The sequence below is a fragment of the Terrapene carolina genome, unplaced genomic scaffold, assembly GCF_002925995.2.
Source record: "Terrapene carolina triunguis isolate 2854851 unplaced genomic scaffold, T_m_triunguis-2.0 Scaffold66, whole genome shotgun sequence".
NCBI classification, from domain to species: Eukaryota; Metazoa; Chordata; order Testudines; family Emydidae; genus Terrapene; species Terrapene triunguis.
The window spans coordinates 84,812,387-84,825,505 of NW_020664417.1; the positions used below are offsets into that span (position 1 = coordinate 84,812,387).

A 13,119-nucleotide genomic window follows, 5' to 3' on the forward strand; every position below is an offset into this window, starting at 1 on the left:
TTTTCCCAACGTATATTTGGATAGTTGAAGTCCCCCATCACCACCAAATCTTGGGCTTTGGATGATTTTGTTAGTTGTTTAAAAAAAGCCTCATCCAACTCTTCCACCTGGTTAGGTGGCCTGTAGTAGACTCCTAGCATGACATCATCCTTGTTTTTTACCCCTTTTAGCCTAACCCAGAGACTCTCAACACTTCCGTCTCCTATGTCCATCTCCACCTCCGTCCAAGTGTGTACATTTTTAATATATAAGGCAACACCTCCTCCCTTTTTCCCCTGTCTATCCTTCCTGAGCAAGCTGAACCCCTCCACACCAACATTCCAATCATGTGTATTATCCCACCAAGTTTCAGTGATGCCAACAATGTCATAGTTGTGTTTATTTATTAGCACTTCCAGTTCTTCCTGCTTATTACCCATACTTCTCGCATTTGTATATAGGCATCTAAGATACTGGTTTGATCTTGCCTCCCAGTTTTGTCCTGACCCTCCTTTCTCTCTGCCAATATAGCCCACACTCCCTCTTGTTTCCGACCCATCTCCCAGGTCTCCATGTTCCCCACTTACCTGTGGGCTTTGCTCACCTGTCCCCGTCGAACCTAGTTTAAAGCCCTCCTCACTAGGTTAGCCAGTCTGTGTCCAAATAGGGCCTTTCCCCTCCTCGAAAGGTGAACACCATCTCTGCCTAGCAGTCCTTCCTCGAATAGCATCCCATGGTTGAAAAGGATATTGGCTGACTTTGTAAATGCCTTTGAAATGTCTTTTGTACACAAATTCTCTAACTTAGCAATAGCTTTCTGTGGCAGTAACTTCACTTCTGCTTCACCTGGCCTATGAAATCTCGCTTGAGACTTAAACAAAAAAGGGTGGAAATACTAGTGATTTGGGTAGATTCATTGTGAAAGTGAATCCAGAAATTCCAACAGGTAGACAAATCTGTTATGCCATGAATAACGGATCAGGTTTTTTGCTAGGGATAGGCATAATGGGTGTTACATTGAGATGTGAGACCCCTATGGATTTTGTTTTGAGATCTGTTGAATACAGAGAAAATGGGAATCAGTGATATTCTGTTGCATTCGTATGCAGTTTGGGAGATCATTCATAATCTGGTTTAGTATAAGAGGAAAATTTTGTCAGATTTCTATCTCTAATTTTTTTAGACAGGTAGCATGGTCTAGTGCATTACAAGTGTGACTGGGAACTAGGAATTTCTGAATTCCAGTTTCATCTCTACCACTGATTTTGCAGTGTGGCTTTGGGCATGTTGATTAACTGTACCTCAGTTTCCCTATCTGTAAAAAGAGGATAATGCCTTCATAACAGAGATGTAACTCATGTTTTGTACAGTGCTTTGAAGATATAAAATGCTATGTAAGTTATAATTTTATTATTAAATACCTTGTCTGTATTTTTGAAGGGATATATTTTCTTATGACTTCATATTTACAAATGTATGTATGTTCTTTGTAGAATGAGAATTTTCCTGGAGGGGGAAGTCTTCATGAATTTCAATTTCCACCCATTAGTTTCTCCCTTGACCTTGTATTGTGTTGGCCTTCCTTCCCGCCTTCTCCAGAGCCAATCATGTCATTCCTGAACGAGCCAGAGGGCTTCCTGTGGAGGAGCACAGAAAAGTAATATATTTATTAATTATGAAATTGTGTATTTCTTTAGCCTGATGAGTATGATATGATTGTTCGAGAACTTGGGTTTGAGATGAAGGCACAACCCTCTGACAGGATGAAGACTGAGGAAGAGTTGGCGAAAGAGGAGCAAGAAAGACTACAGAAATTAGAGGTACCAGAGTGTTTCAGATTGTGTTGTAGCCCTCCGACTTGTAGTGACCTCTTAAGTTTTTTGACATTGCTTAACCTTAGTTTGAAAGCAGTCATACTAAAAATTGCAGGAGACGAATCTGAGAATAAGTTCCCTGTCCTATTCTAGTGGCACTATTTTCATCACTACACTGATTTTGTGATTTACCCTTTTTTTCATGGATTTTTAATTTGACCATTAAAAAATGTGCTGAATACTTGACTTGTGAGATTACATAGCAAGAGAACTTTTGCTATGTAATTTTGCTATGTAAGAATTTTTATTTTTCCCAGTTAAAAACAAGTAGCACGTTGGCTATGTTTTATATATCATTCAGACCTAAGATGTGCTTGAACTTTTATCAGATGAGCCTGTTTGGTGCACAGGAGCTGAATTAACATCTGGGCAAATCCTGCACTGCTTCCCTCCTGTAGCTGCAAAGGGTCCCCTGGCAATTGCGCTAACGTGATTCTGCTCTGTGAAGGGGTAGGATTTGCCTGGGAAGGTTTGTATGTTCCCTACACAATATGGAGCTCAGTGCTCCCTGTGCATCAGTGCACAAAGAATGGGTCTAGGTAGGGCCAAAAGCCTTCTGGTAAATTGATCTTCCCCACATAGAAGGGTCAAATTAGGACTGCAGGGCTACCTCAGCATCAAGCCTTCTATAGTGACCACAGAGGTGCACAGTAACTACTCATCAAAGTGCGGGGGAAGGATTTTTTTCCCCTTTTCCATGCTGTGCATCTCTCTAGTGCCTAGTCCAACTAATTGCTGGGCAAGAGCGGAATGCCCCACAATAAGTAATGACTCAGTTACAGCCTGATGAGTCAGTTGACAGATTCCCATAGAGTTAAAATTCTTTTCAAAGCCTTATATTTTGTTCAAACCCATTTTAAATATAGGAAATATACGTGCACATTGCAGAACCATAAAACTCTAAAGAAGCTACTACTTTCTGGTAAATAATACGTTTACCAAAATATGTATTTAAGATAATATATGTATATAAATAAATAATTCATTACCAAAGATACACAAGGCTTTTGATAAATGATATATTTCATATTTTCTAAATAAGATTTAAAATATATACAGTCAGACTAATTTACCAGTCCCACCCACCAAAACAAAGAAAATCAAGAGTTCAGGCTAATATGTTATCATGTCTCTGCTTTTTATTGTTCCTTCCTCCCCTCTGCTAGGTGAATAATGCTAGTTAATAATTTATTTTCTCTTTGATTTTCTTTTCTTAATTATCTGTATTTTCTCCAAAATTTTCGTACAAAGTAATTTAGGTCATTTGTACTATATTGTCCCTCTCCTGAATTTATTTTAAATCACAGGCTGACAGACTGCGTCGAATGCATGGAAAAGATGAACAGGAGAACAAAAAGAAACCCAAGCATATGTCAGCTGATGATTTAGCAGATGGCTTCATCCTGGATAAAGATGACAGACGTTTACTTTCTTATAAGGTAAGAATTTGATTGTTTTATAGTGACTTTCAAAGTCACTGAAATGAATTGAAAATCATTTCAAATTAAACAGAACTCTTTTCTGTTCACTTTATTATTTTTATCTAGGTGCTGCACTTTCCACCTGAACTTCATTCCCTGTATTAGGGCTGCTTTGGCCATGTTGGCAATGTAAAGCAGCCTAAAGCCATCATAGAGAACCACCCCAGTGTAGGGACATCACTTGGTGGTGTAATCAGCATTGTAGCTCCTACATCATCCACTTCTATGCAACCAGCATAAGGGCTATAGCTGTGGTTTCCCTCCACCCAGAAGGACCTGACTGGTACACAACAGTCCTAAACTGTGATATCATAAAAGTGACTTAAAGCAAACTTTATTCAATGCCTCCTCCTCCTGCCCCTGGATTGTGCTGTGTATCTCTTAGCTGCAGTGGAGGATCAGAGCTCTCATAAAGTCACCTTTGTCCTTCATATGGAGGGATCATTGTGTTTTGAATGCATTGGCTTAGCTGAATGATTATACTCTCTGAAAAATGACCCTGTAAAAACAGCATAGTGGGATTTCATGTTTGTCTTTCATTTTCTCAATGTCAGATATACTTGGTTAACAAGAAAAACAACGGCTCGGTTGCTGAAAATTGTACATGGCATCTGTGTACAACGCCCTCATGCATAATCACCAGTAATAAAGATCCTGTAACTAGGTATGGTGTATGAGGCAGACTATAAATAGACTCCTCTCCGAGGTCAGTATTAGTTCTACACTGCCAACAGGAATAAAAGGGAGTGAAACTTTATTCTGGGGGCAAAATTTTCCTTGTCTTACATCCTTTGTAATCTCATTGAGAACAGTTGAGTTACAAAATGTGCAAGTCAGAACAGAATTTGGCCCACCCTCAGCTCTTATTCAGGTCAAGTTTTTGGGGCTTCTGACATCTTGGGATCAAGCCCATATTAAGGGCCAAATCCTCCTTGTCCTGTTCGTACAAAAGTCCCATAGAAAGCACTTTTTAAATAGAGTTGAAGTCTTCTTTTTGTGGTGCAACTCTTCAGCTACACACTGCTTCTGGCTGCCCATCTTCCAACTTTTCCATCCCCAGCATTGCTTTTCTTGCATGTCACCTGACTGGCTGTCGCTCAACTGCTTCCAATCCACACCAGCTTTCTTCCTCTTGGTTTCTACTTCTCCATCTTCCCTCTACAACTGATACCCTGTCTTCTGTGTATTGTCCGAACCAAACTTTCATCTATAACCAACTGATCCACCTGATATACCACTGGATTTTAAATAAGATTCAATTTGTATCAAATTCAGAGATGAGGGTCATAATCTGATGTGTTTCTAGTAACACAAGTAAGGATATTATTTTAAATTATAATTTTAAACCTAGCAGTATTCTTGTAAGCTATTGTAGGTTTCTTTTCTCTATTAATAGGGTGGAAAACTCAATGTTGGAAATGAAGAGGAAGAAGGTGGGAATGAAGAAGAGGAGAGAGAGAGTGAAGAAGAAAGTGAGGGAGAGCCTGGTGGAGAAGATGAGGAAGAAGCAATTGTTGAGGAAGATGATGCTACAGATAGTCCCTCTGACCTGGAATCTGACATGGGGAGTGAGGAAGAGGTCACTGCAAATGAAGAACAGAAGGAGAAACACAAAGGAAATGAAAAGAAACTGCAAAGTGAGGAAGAACAAAATGCTAAAATAGAAGCTGCCAGATCTGAGCTTCCATACACATTTACTGGTAAGATTCCTATTGACTGAATAGGTAGAGGGGGGGTTTGTCTGTTTGTTGGAGCCCTATGTATCTGAGGCTCCACATCATAATTGCACTCCTTCTGGCCGACAAGTACTGGACATGACTCTTCAGTTCTTGAAAACGCGATTTGTTGTCAGCAAGCAGAATTTCTCTGAATAGCATGAGAAAATCCTTTTCTGTCCAGGAGCTGAGTAGGCTATTTCTACTGCCCCTTTCAGCCCTAGAAGTGAAAGACAAAAAGCCTTGATTGAAATCAAGTTTCATGTAAGATTGTGCCCAGTGTTGCCTTAAGACCAAACGTACAGCCTGCACAGAATAGTGTTGTCTTGCAGAAAAGAATGCACAATAATTTTCTAGTATGTATTGAAAACTAGGAACAGGTATGCATTGTGTCTGAAATAAAGTCAGCTTCTCTTAGAAGAAGCTCACAGAAGTGGTATGCTGCCCCTTCTTAACATATAGTCTCTGTAATAGAACACTGTGTGGCTTAGTAATCGCTTCTCTAGAATAGATCTGTGGTTGTGGAGAAAGAAACTATTCTGCATGCTGTACAGGATACTCATTCTTGTTAACTGAATATTTCACCAAACTAGTATACCAGTAGGGAATACGGAAGTACAGTCTTTAAACGAGCTATGCTGAAATTAGACAACCATTCAAACCACTTGCCAGAGTGTTTGCAGTTTCCATTTGATGGCAGGTGACACAATAACATACATTGAATAAAGTAGTTTAAATTGAATCCATCAAAGAACTCTAAGGGTATGTCTACACTACCGCGGTAGTTCGACGGCTGGCAATCGAACTTCCGGGTTCGATTTATCGCGTCTGGTCTGGACGCGATAATTCGAACCAGGAAGTGCTCGCCGTCGACTGCGGTACTCCACCTCAGCGAGAGGAGTACCGCGGAGTCGACGGGGGAGCCTGCCTGCCGCGTGTGGACCGCGGTAAATTCGAACTAAGGTATGTCGACTTCAGCTACGTTATTCACGTAGCTGAAGTTGCGTACCTTAGATCGAATTGGGGTGTTAGTGTAGACCAGGCCTAAGGAAATACAATGGTTAAGGTTTTATACAACACTTTGACTGGCACATGTGTATTTTTTTCCCATTAGTTGGTAGGCTCTTACATTTCTTATATGTTCCATACAGAATGCTAGGTTAGTGTGACTTTAAAATTACACAGTTAGTGCTACTATAAAAACACAAGCCAGAAAATATAGAATTATGAGTAAATGGACCCTGAGCTTTGGGGGGGGGGGTGTAATCCACTCTTTAACTATATGATTGCATACTATGTCTCAGATAACACAATGTTAATGTTTTTTATTAATGTTTAAAATATGTTAACTTAAAAATGTTTCCAGCAGTTTAATTGTTTTGTTCAGATTTGAAGAAGTTTAACATAGTAAAATATTTTCTAATTTATGTTTAAGTTCAACTGGGTATGCTTGATTTTTGTTTTTATTTTTATAATAGTTCCAGAATCCTATGAGAAACTTAAATCTTTACTGTTTGGAAGAATAATAGAAGAACAGCTAGTTATCCTAGAGAGGATTCAGAAGTGCAATCATCCAAGCCTTGCAGTGGGAAACAAAGCAAAGTTAGAAGTATGTTTGAGTTTTTAAATGAACTTTGAATGCTAAAGTGAGTTTGCTAAGTATTCAAGGAGCAGTTTGAAATATATTGGTTTTGTATTCACATTATTTGAAGAAAACTTTATCCAGAATGTACGTATGGGAGAACCCTAGGCAGTGTTCATTTGCCATGTTCTGTCTCATTATTTTTCTATGCTTTTAAAAATATCTATATTTAAGTACATATATATACACAAATATAAAGAAAAAAAACTGTAATGGTTTTAACATGATATGCTTATTGCAGAAACTGTTCGGCTTCCTTCTGGAGTACATTGGGGAATTAGCAACTGTGGAGCCACCAGAGCTCAGAACAATTGACAAATTGGTCCTGTAAGTAATAAAACATGTTGACTGTGGCCCCTTCGTGGTGGTTTGAAGGGAAAAGATAGTTGCATGGTAATAAAACACACAGTGCGTTACTTAATTTAAATTCTCCTACTAACATTGAAAGCTACTGGTTTTCTATTTACTTTATTGTGTTTTAACGTTGTTTCTTTTCGTACCTTTGTCATTAATTGTATTAAAAAGCTTTCAACATTCCAAAAGGAAATTAATAGAATTCTCAGTATGCATTAGACCTTCCATAGGTGTTAGAGCTATAGAAATATGTAATTACACACACACACAAACTATTGTAAAGGCAAGTTATTTAGATTACTAAGTCAAGCATTTGAAAGTTAGGCAATGCCAGATTTATGGTTGCCCATGCAACATTAATTTTGTCCTGTGTCCATCCTGTGCACTGAATGAGGCAGGGGACCAAGGGCAAAATGTGATCTGGTAATTAGAGACTGTATCGTAATGAATACGTGTAAATGTGGCATTACCTAACTTTTGAGTGGTTGACTTTTCAACCTGAATAATTTTCTTTCAACATAGAAGGGGGGTTTGTGTATGTAATTTCCTGGTGTGTAATTTCCTTTTATTTTATGTTTTAAGGAAAGAGTAAAAAATTTATCATATGCAACTGAAACAATCTCCCCATCATGCATCATAAACAGGATTTGAACCTTGAACTGTCAGCATTGCAGTGCAGACTTGAGATACAGGACTATCTGTGTTAGCTTGTAGCAGGAGAAGGTTGTTATCCCAGAGGGGAGGATGTACCTCTAACACCATGTGCATGTCCAGGCAGTGGTGTTGGAATCCTGGCCTGGTCTAGCACTCTTCTCCCTGAGAGACGGAGGGCTCCTGCCCGTAGAAGATAGAGATGGGAGGCTAGACCCATGTTCTCGGTCTCGGGTTTGTGGTCAGGGAAGGGGGAGCCTGGCTCTACTCTTCTCTTACCTCACCACTACAGTTGATCTGAGCACTCCCAGATGCTTCCTGTGCAGAATATATGTTGCTGGCATCACTTTGGGGGTGGCATGGGCTAGACCATTTAGAATGTTTAGTGTTGTTGTTTTGGCATGCTACAAATTTTTCCTGAGGCATGCCAGCAAGAGAGAGGAAATAGTGATTGTTAGCAGTTTACATCTCAGCTTAACCTGAATGGAATTTCATGGGACAAAAAAAGGACTTCTCTAGCCTGAGGACTTTGTCCCTACTCAGTTCCAAAACTCTGCTGCAAACAATGGAGGAGTTAAAGCTTTTTTGGGGGGAAAAATAAATCTTTTGTAATGGAAGATGTAAGGCAACCTAAATACAAGGGTTGCTACCACTGTCTCCTTATAACAATATGACCTTAAAATGCCACATCTGGGAAAACACGATTAGATGATGAAACTATGTCTCATTGCATATTGAGCAGAATCTAAGCATCAGAACATTCTGAACACACATTCCATTTACTTCAGTACCTAGTCACAATAACTCTAGTGGTCATGAAATTCAGAAAGAAGTCTTCAGATCATGCTACCTTAACATAGTTTTTGAGTACAATAGTATATTTATGCATTAGAAATTTATATTCATATTTAAAAAACCCACAAACCTATAAGTGAGGGTGTTATTTCACAAGCCCCAATGAAAACCAAAAGCATAACAGCCATATGTGTGCACCAGTTAATTATCTTCTGCAGAAATAATTTTATTCAAAGTATGTGTTTAACCTAGCACAAATAACATTTCAAAGGTGTTTAAAAATCATAGTTCTTTATTAATATAAATGGTGTAACTTCATGGTGACTTGTGTTTCTTGTTAATAGGCCGTTGTTCAGTCTTTGCCAGATGTTTCCTGAAGCTGCAAGTAACAGCGTTAAGTTTGTCCTCCAAGATGCTGCACATGACATGGAAGAAATGATTGAAGTCAAAGGCCGTGCAACATTTCCAGGGCTAGACATGGTAATTAACACATTTTTTTTTAGAAAAGTCTTTTGCCTTTTCCTTTAGTGTAAAATACCAGGGTGACATTAAATCTTGTTTTGCATTTCACAGCTTATAATTCAAAATATGACACATTGCAGCTTCTGTGGGTTTTCTATGCCCTGAATCGCCTGTCTTGGAATAAACTAATATTACAGAACAGAAGCATGGCAGCAAAAATATTAATTGAGGAGAAAACCCTGTTTGATTAACTGATTTTCAGGTTTTTTATTCAGTCTTAAAATAACTGAACATTGTTTTGCCTGAGACTTGAATGTAGGATTCTGTGTGTTTCCTGCAGCACTTGATAACATTGCTAAAATTACTGCCACCTAGAGCAAGGCAAGGTTGTCCTTTCTATCTTTGATCAAATGAAAAAAAAAATTTCTCAGTTAAATAAACTGTTTAAAATAAAAAGTCTCCACAGAGATTTAGTATCCTACAGTGCAAAAACTTTTCTGCATCATTAACAAACAGAACTGTGGATGTAATACAACATTTTTTTTTTTTAAGATGTAGATGTGATAGACAATAAATTAGGGACCTTGGAATGAAATTGTTGAGCGTCGCTCTTTATTAGTGCTTCACAGTTCTATTGGCTATCCTAAATCTATGAATAGACTCTTCTTCCAAACTATAGGCAATTGGCTATTTGAGAATTCAGGATGGGATTCATTTAAAATAGTCAGAGGGAAGCTCACCACTGAGGTCACATGCAGGGTGCTTGTCACTCAGTGTTCAATACCTCTGGGAAGGTCTGAGACAAGAGCCATTAGCTGCCCTTGCAGGGCATCACCTGCTGCAGGTGGATGAGTTACCAGCTATGTTGGGCCCTGGGTGTGGGGCAAATTGGGCAGGAGAAGCTAGAGGAAACCCCCTAGTGGATGCCCAGCCCCCTCCCAAGGGTTTGGGACAGACTCATGGCTGGCACCACTGATTTAAAATAGTGACAACTTCATGTTTGATAACATGCTTAAAGGACAAGCTATAAGTCAATGTTTGATTCAAAGGGAACTGCTTGCCTCATCTCTCCAAGCTTAATGGAGTAGTACAAGAGTGAAGACTGTGATTAGTGTATTGGAGTAATACAGACTAAGAGGAGAGGAGACAATTAGCAAGTTTAAGAGATTTTAAAGATTAGGTAGGTTGGTTTTTCTCGAGTCGTTATTCCAATATGGTTTGGGCAGTGCTTGTGGATGCATCATGGAAGACTGTATCCACTTCTAGCTTCTACATTTACTATGTCACTGTCACAGTTACCAGGTTAACTGAACCTCTGACCTCTTCTGATCTTTTGGGATGGAATTCTTAGACTGGGCCATAGGTTGATGTCCTCTCTGATCAACCATGATTGCCTCAGCAGGCCTGATTTATCTTCAGTGCTTGCAGTTCATTTCACTCTGAGATCCAGTAACCAAACAGCCTTCTTAGAGCAAAGTATTATTTATTTAGAACAAAAGCATTGTAGAGAAAACTATCCATCTTCCATATAGGAATCCTGGTAGGTCTCAGCTTCCAAACCTTCCAATACCAACAGGGTGTGGGTCTCTTCTCTTAACTCACCAAACAGTTCTCTGTCCAGCTTCAAGGAGAGTGCTCTTTAAAAGCTGTTTAGTCCTTTTTGATCACCCACATTGTTTTTCAAATTTGTGCCATGATGTCCTTATCTGGGGAGCCATTGTATTGCCTGTTTGTTCTTATAACAGCTCCCATTGAAGTAAAGTAATATAAACACATAATAAATATTCCACTGCTCCAATATGTTGTACAGACTACTTACATATCAATTATTACTTCTCAGTATTCTTGAGATTACTACATAGCAGTTCCACGTCGAGAGTCACATTATATGTAAAACCAGTTATGATACTCAGAAAGTTATTTACTGTATTCTAACTTCTTAATCTGTTTTATTCTTTTTTCAGCTCATTTATTTGAAAATTACTGCAATACTGTTTCCTACCTCTGACTTCTGGCACCCAGTAGTAACACCTGCATTGGTATATATGAGTCAGTTACTTACTAAGGTATGTCTGTAATATTTTACTTCAGTATAAGGCTTCAATCTTTCCATTTCTTTCTTATACTCCAATTTAAAATGCAATGAGATTAAGATATATATTTAGAACTTTTTTGAAAGAATAGCTAGGAATATGTTTTGGTAGAATGTTATATCAGTAATTGTCAGGAAAATATTTTTGGTTGAGAAGTCAAGTCCCACTTAGAGTAAAGCCCTTACTCTTACAAGATCACATCCACTGAGTTGTCATACAAAAACTCCACACTTGAACTTGAGTGCCTAGTATTAAACGAGGATGTTGCTATAACAGGCATCATAGAAACTTGGTTGAACAATGATAATCAGTGGGACACGGTAATGCCAGGGAACAAAATATATATGACAGAATAGTTCATGCTATTGGGGGAGTGGCATTGTGTGTGAAAGAAAGTAGAGTAAAATATAGAAAAATCACGAATGAATCAAACTGTACCATAGAATCTCTTATGTCTAGAAATTCCATACTTGAATAATAAGAGCATAGCAGTATGAATATACTATCAACCAGTTGACCAGGATGGTGATTATGAAATGCTCAGGAAGATTAGGGAGGCTACAAAAATAGAAAACCTAATAATAATGGGGGATTTCTACTATCCCCATATTGACTGGGGACAGACGGATGCAGAGATAAAATTTCTAAACGCCAGTAATGACTGCTTCTTGGAGCAGCTTGTCCACAAGGAGAGAGGCAATTCTTGATTTAGTCCTAAGTGTAGCACAGGATCTGTCCAAGGTGAATATAGCTGAACCACTTGATAATAGCGACCATAATGTAATTAAATTGAACATCTTTGTAGGGGGGAAAATACCAAAGAAACCCATCAAAATAGCATTTAATTTCAAAAAGGTAACTACACAAAAATGAGGAAGCTAGTTAAACGGCAATTAAAAGAAACAGTCACAGGAGTGAAATGCCTGCAAGCTGAATGGAAACCATTTAAGAACATCATAATAGAGGCTCAAACTAAATGTGTACCCCTATGACATTTCAGGGTACAATCCAGACCAGTGGGAGGTTGTGTCACCACCTGCCCTGCAACCTGGGATGTGTCACAGTGATTTGCTGTTGTAGCTTTCAACCTGGGCCCCTCACAAACATCCAAACAGCTTATAGGTCACACCCTGAGTGCCTGTGTATAGCTGCAGCATGCCAGCACGCTCCAGTTACACTGTGGAGTTCACCAGTCTTGATTATCAATTACAGAGTGACCGCAATAACTTCCAGTCCTGAATTTTCCCCCAAAACGTGTGTTCTGCTTTGTCCAGCTCTTTCCTGGACAGTTGAGAAATTTTAGCTCGGTTGCCCCAGTAACAGAACAATATCCAACAGTTTGCTACTTTAAATGGAGTTACTCAAACAATTCAGTTTAAATGCAACACTGGATTAGTTAGATAAACTTGTTTTATTCTTTAATCAAAGTACAAAGAGAGTTTGTGAGTACAAGTACAAGGCATTAAAGTCAGAAATGCTTACAAGACAAAGATAAAATGCTTTCTAGTACTAAAACTTAACAAACTAGACTTTGTTCAAGGTGGAATCGTTACCACATGCTCCCAGCAACAGGTCTGACCAAATTTCAGGTCAGGATCTCTCCCAAAGTCAAATGGCTATTTCTTTTGCCTTAGGTGAAAGAGATGGATAGGGAGAGATACCTTGGGGTGTTTTTGTTCCTCATTTCTATAGTCCAGTTCCTTTTTAAAATGCATTTTCTGTGGCCTACCCCTAAGTCAGGGGTCGGCAACCTTCAGCAGGCGGCCCTTCAGGGTAATCCACTGGCGGGCCACGAGACATATTTTTTACGTTGACTGTCCGCAGGCATGGCCCCCTGCAGCTCCCAGTGGCTGCAGTTCGCCATTCCCAGCCAATGGGAGCTGCAGGAGGCTGTACCTGTGGACAGTTAACATAAACAAAATGTCTCGCGGTGCACCAGCGGATTACCTTGATGGGCCATGTGCCAAAGGTTGCTGAACCCTGCCCTAGCTAAACTTTATTTCCGCTGTGAGGATGGAGACAGGGAGGCACATGGTGAAAGAGATTCCATGCTATTATTTGCTAAAATGCAGA

General features: G+C 39.2%; 1 protein-coding gene across 2 annotated transcripts in view; it reads left to right on the forward strand.

The window, feature by feature from the left end:
* The window catches only part of NOP14 (NOP14 nucleolar protein), a 45,356-nt gene that overhangs the window by 11,283 nt on the left and 20,954 nt on the right, over positions 1 to 13,119 (forward strand). For both annotated transcript variants that reach the window (XR_003369618.2, XM_026648076.2), the window contains exons 6-12: positions 1,677 to 1,799; positions 3,161 to 3,292; positions 4,731 to 5,034; positions 6,528 to 6,658; positions 6,933 to 7,018; positions 8,836 to 8,971; positions 10,918 to 11,019. Coding sequence is in view for 1 of the 2 variants with exons in the window: in XM_026648076.2 (XP_026503861.1) it covers positions 1,677 to 1,799; positions 3,161 to 3,292; positions 4,731 to 5,034; positions 6,528 to 6,658; positions 6,933 to 7,018; positions 8,836 to 8,971; positions 10,918 to 11,019 (1,014 nt within the window). In the remaining variant the exon portion in view is untranslated. The remainder of the gene's footprint in view (positions 1 to 1,676; positions 1,800 to 3,160; positions 3,293 to 4,730; positions 5,035 to 6,527; positions 6,659 to 6,932; positions 7,019 to 8,835; positions 8,972 to 10,917; positions 11,020 to 13,119) is intronic.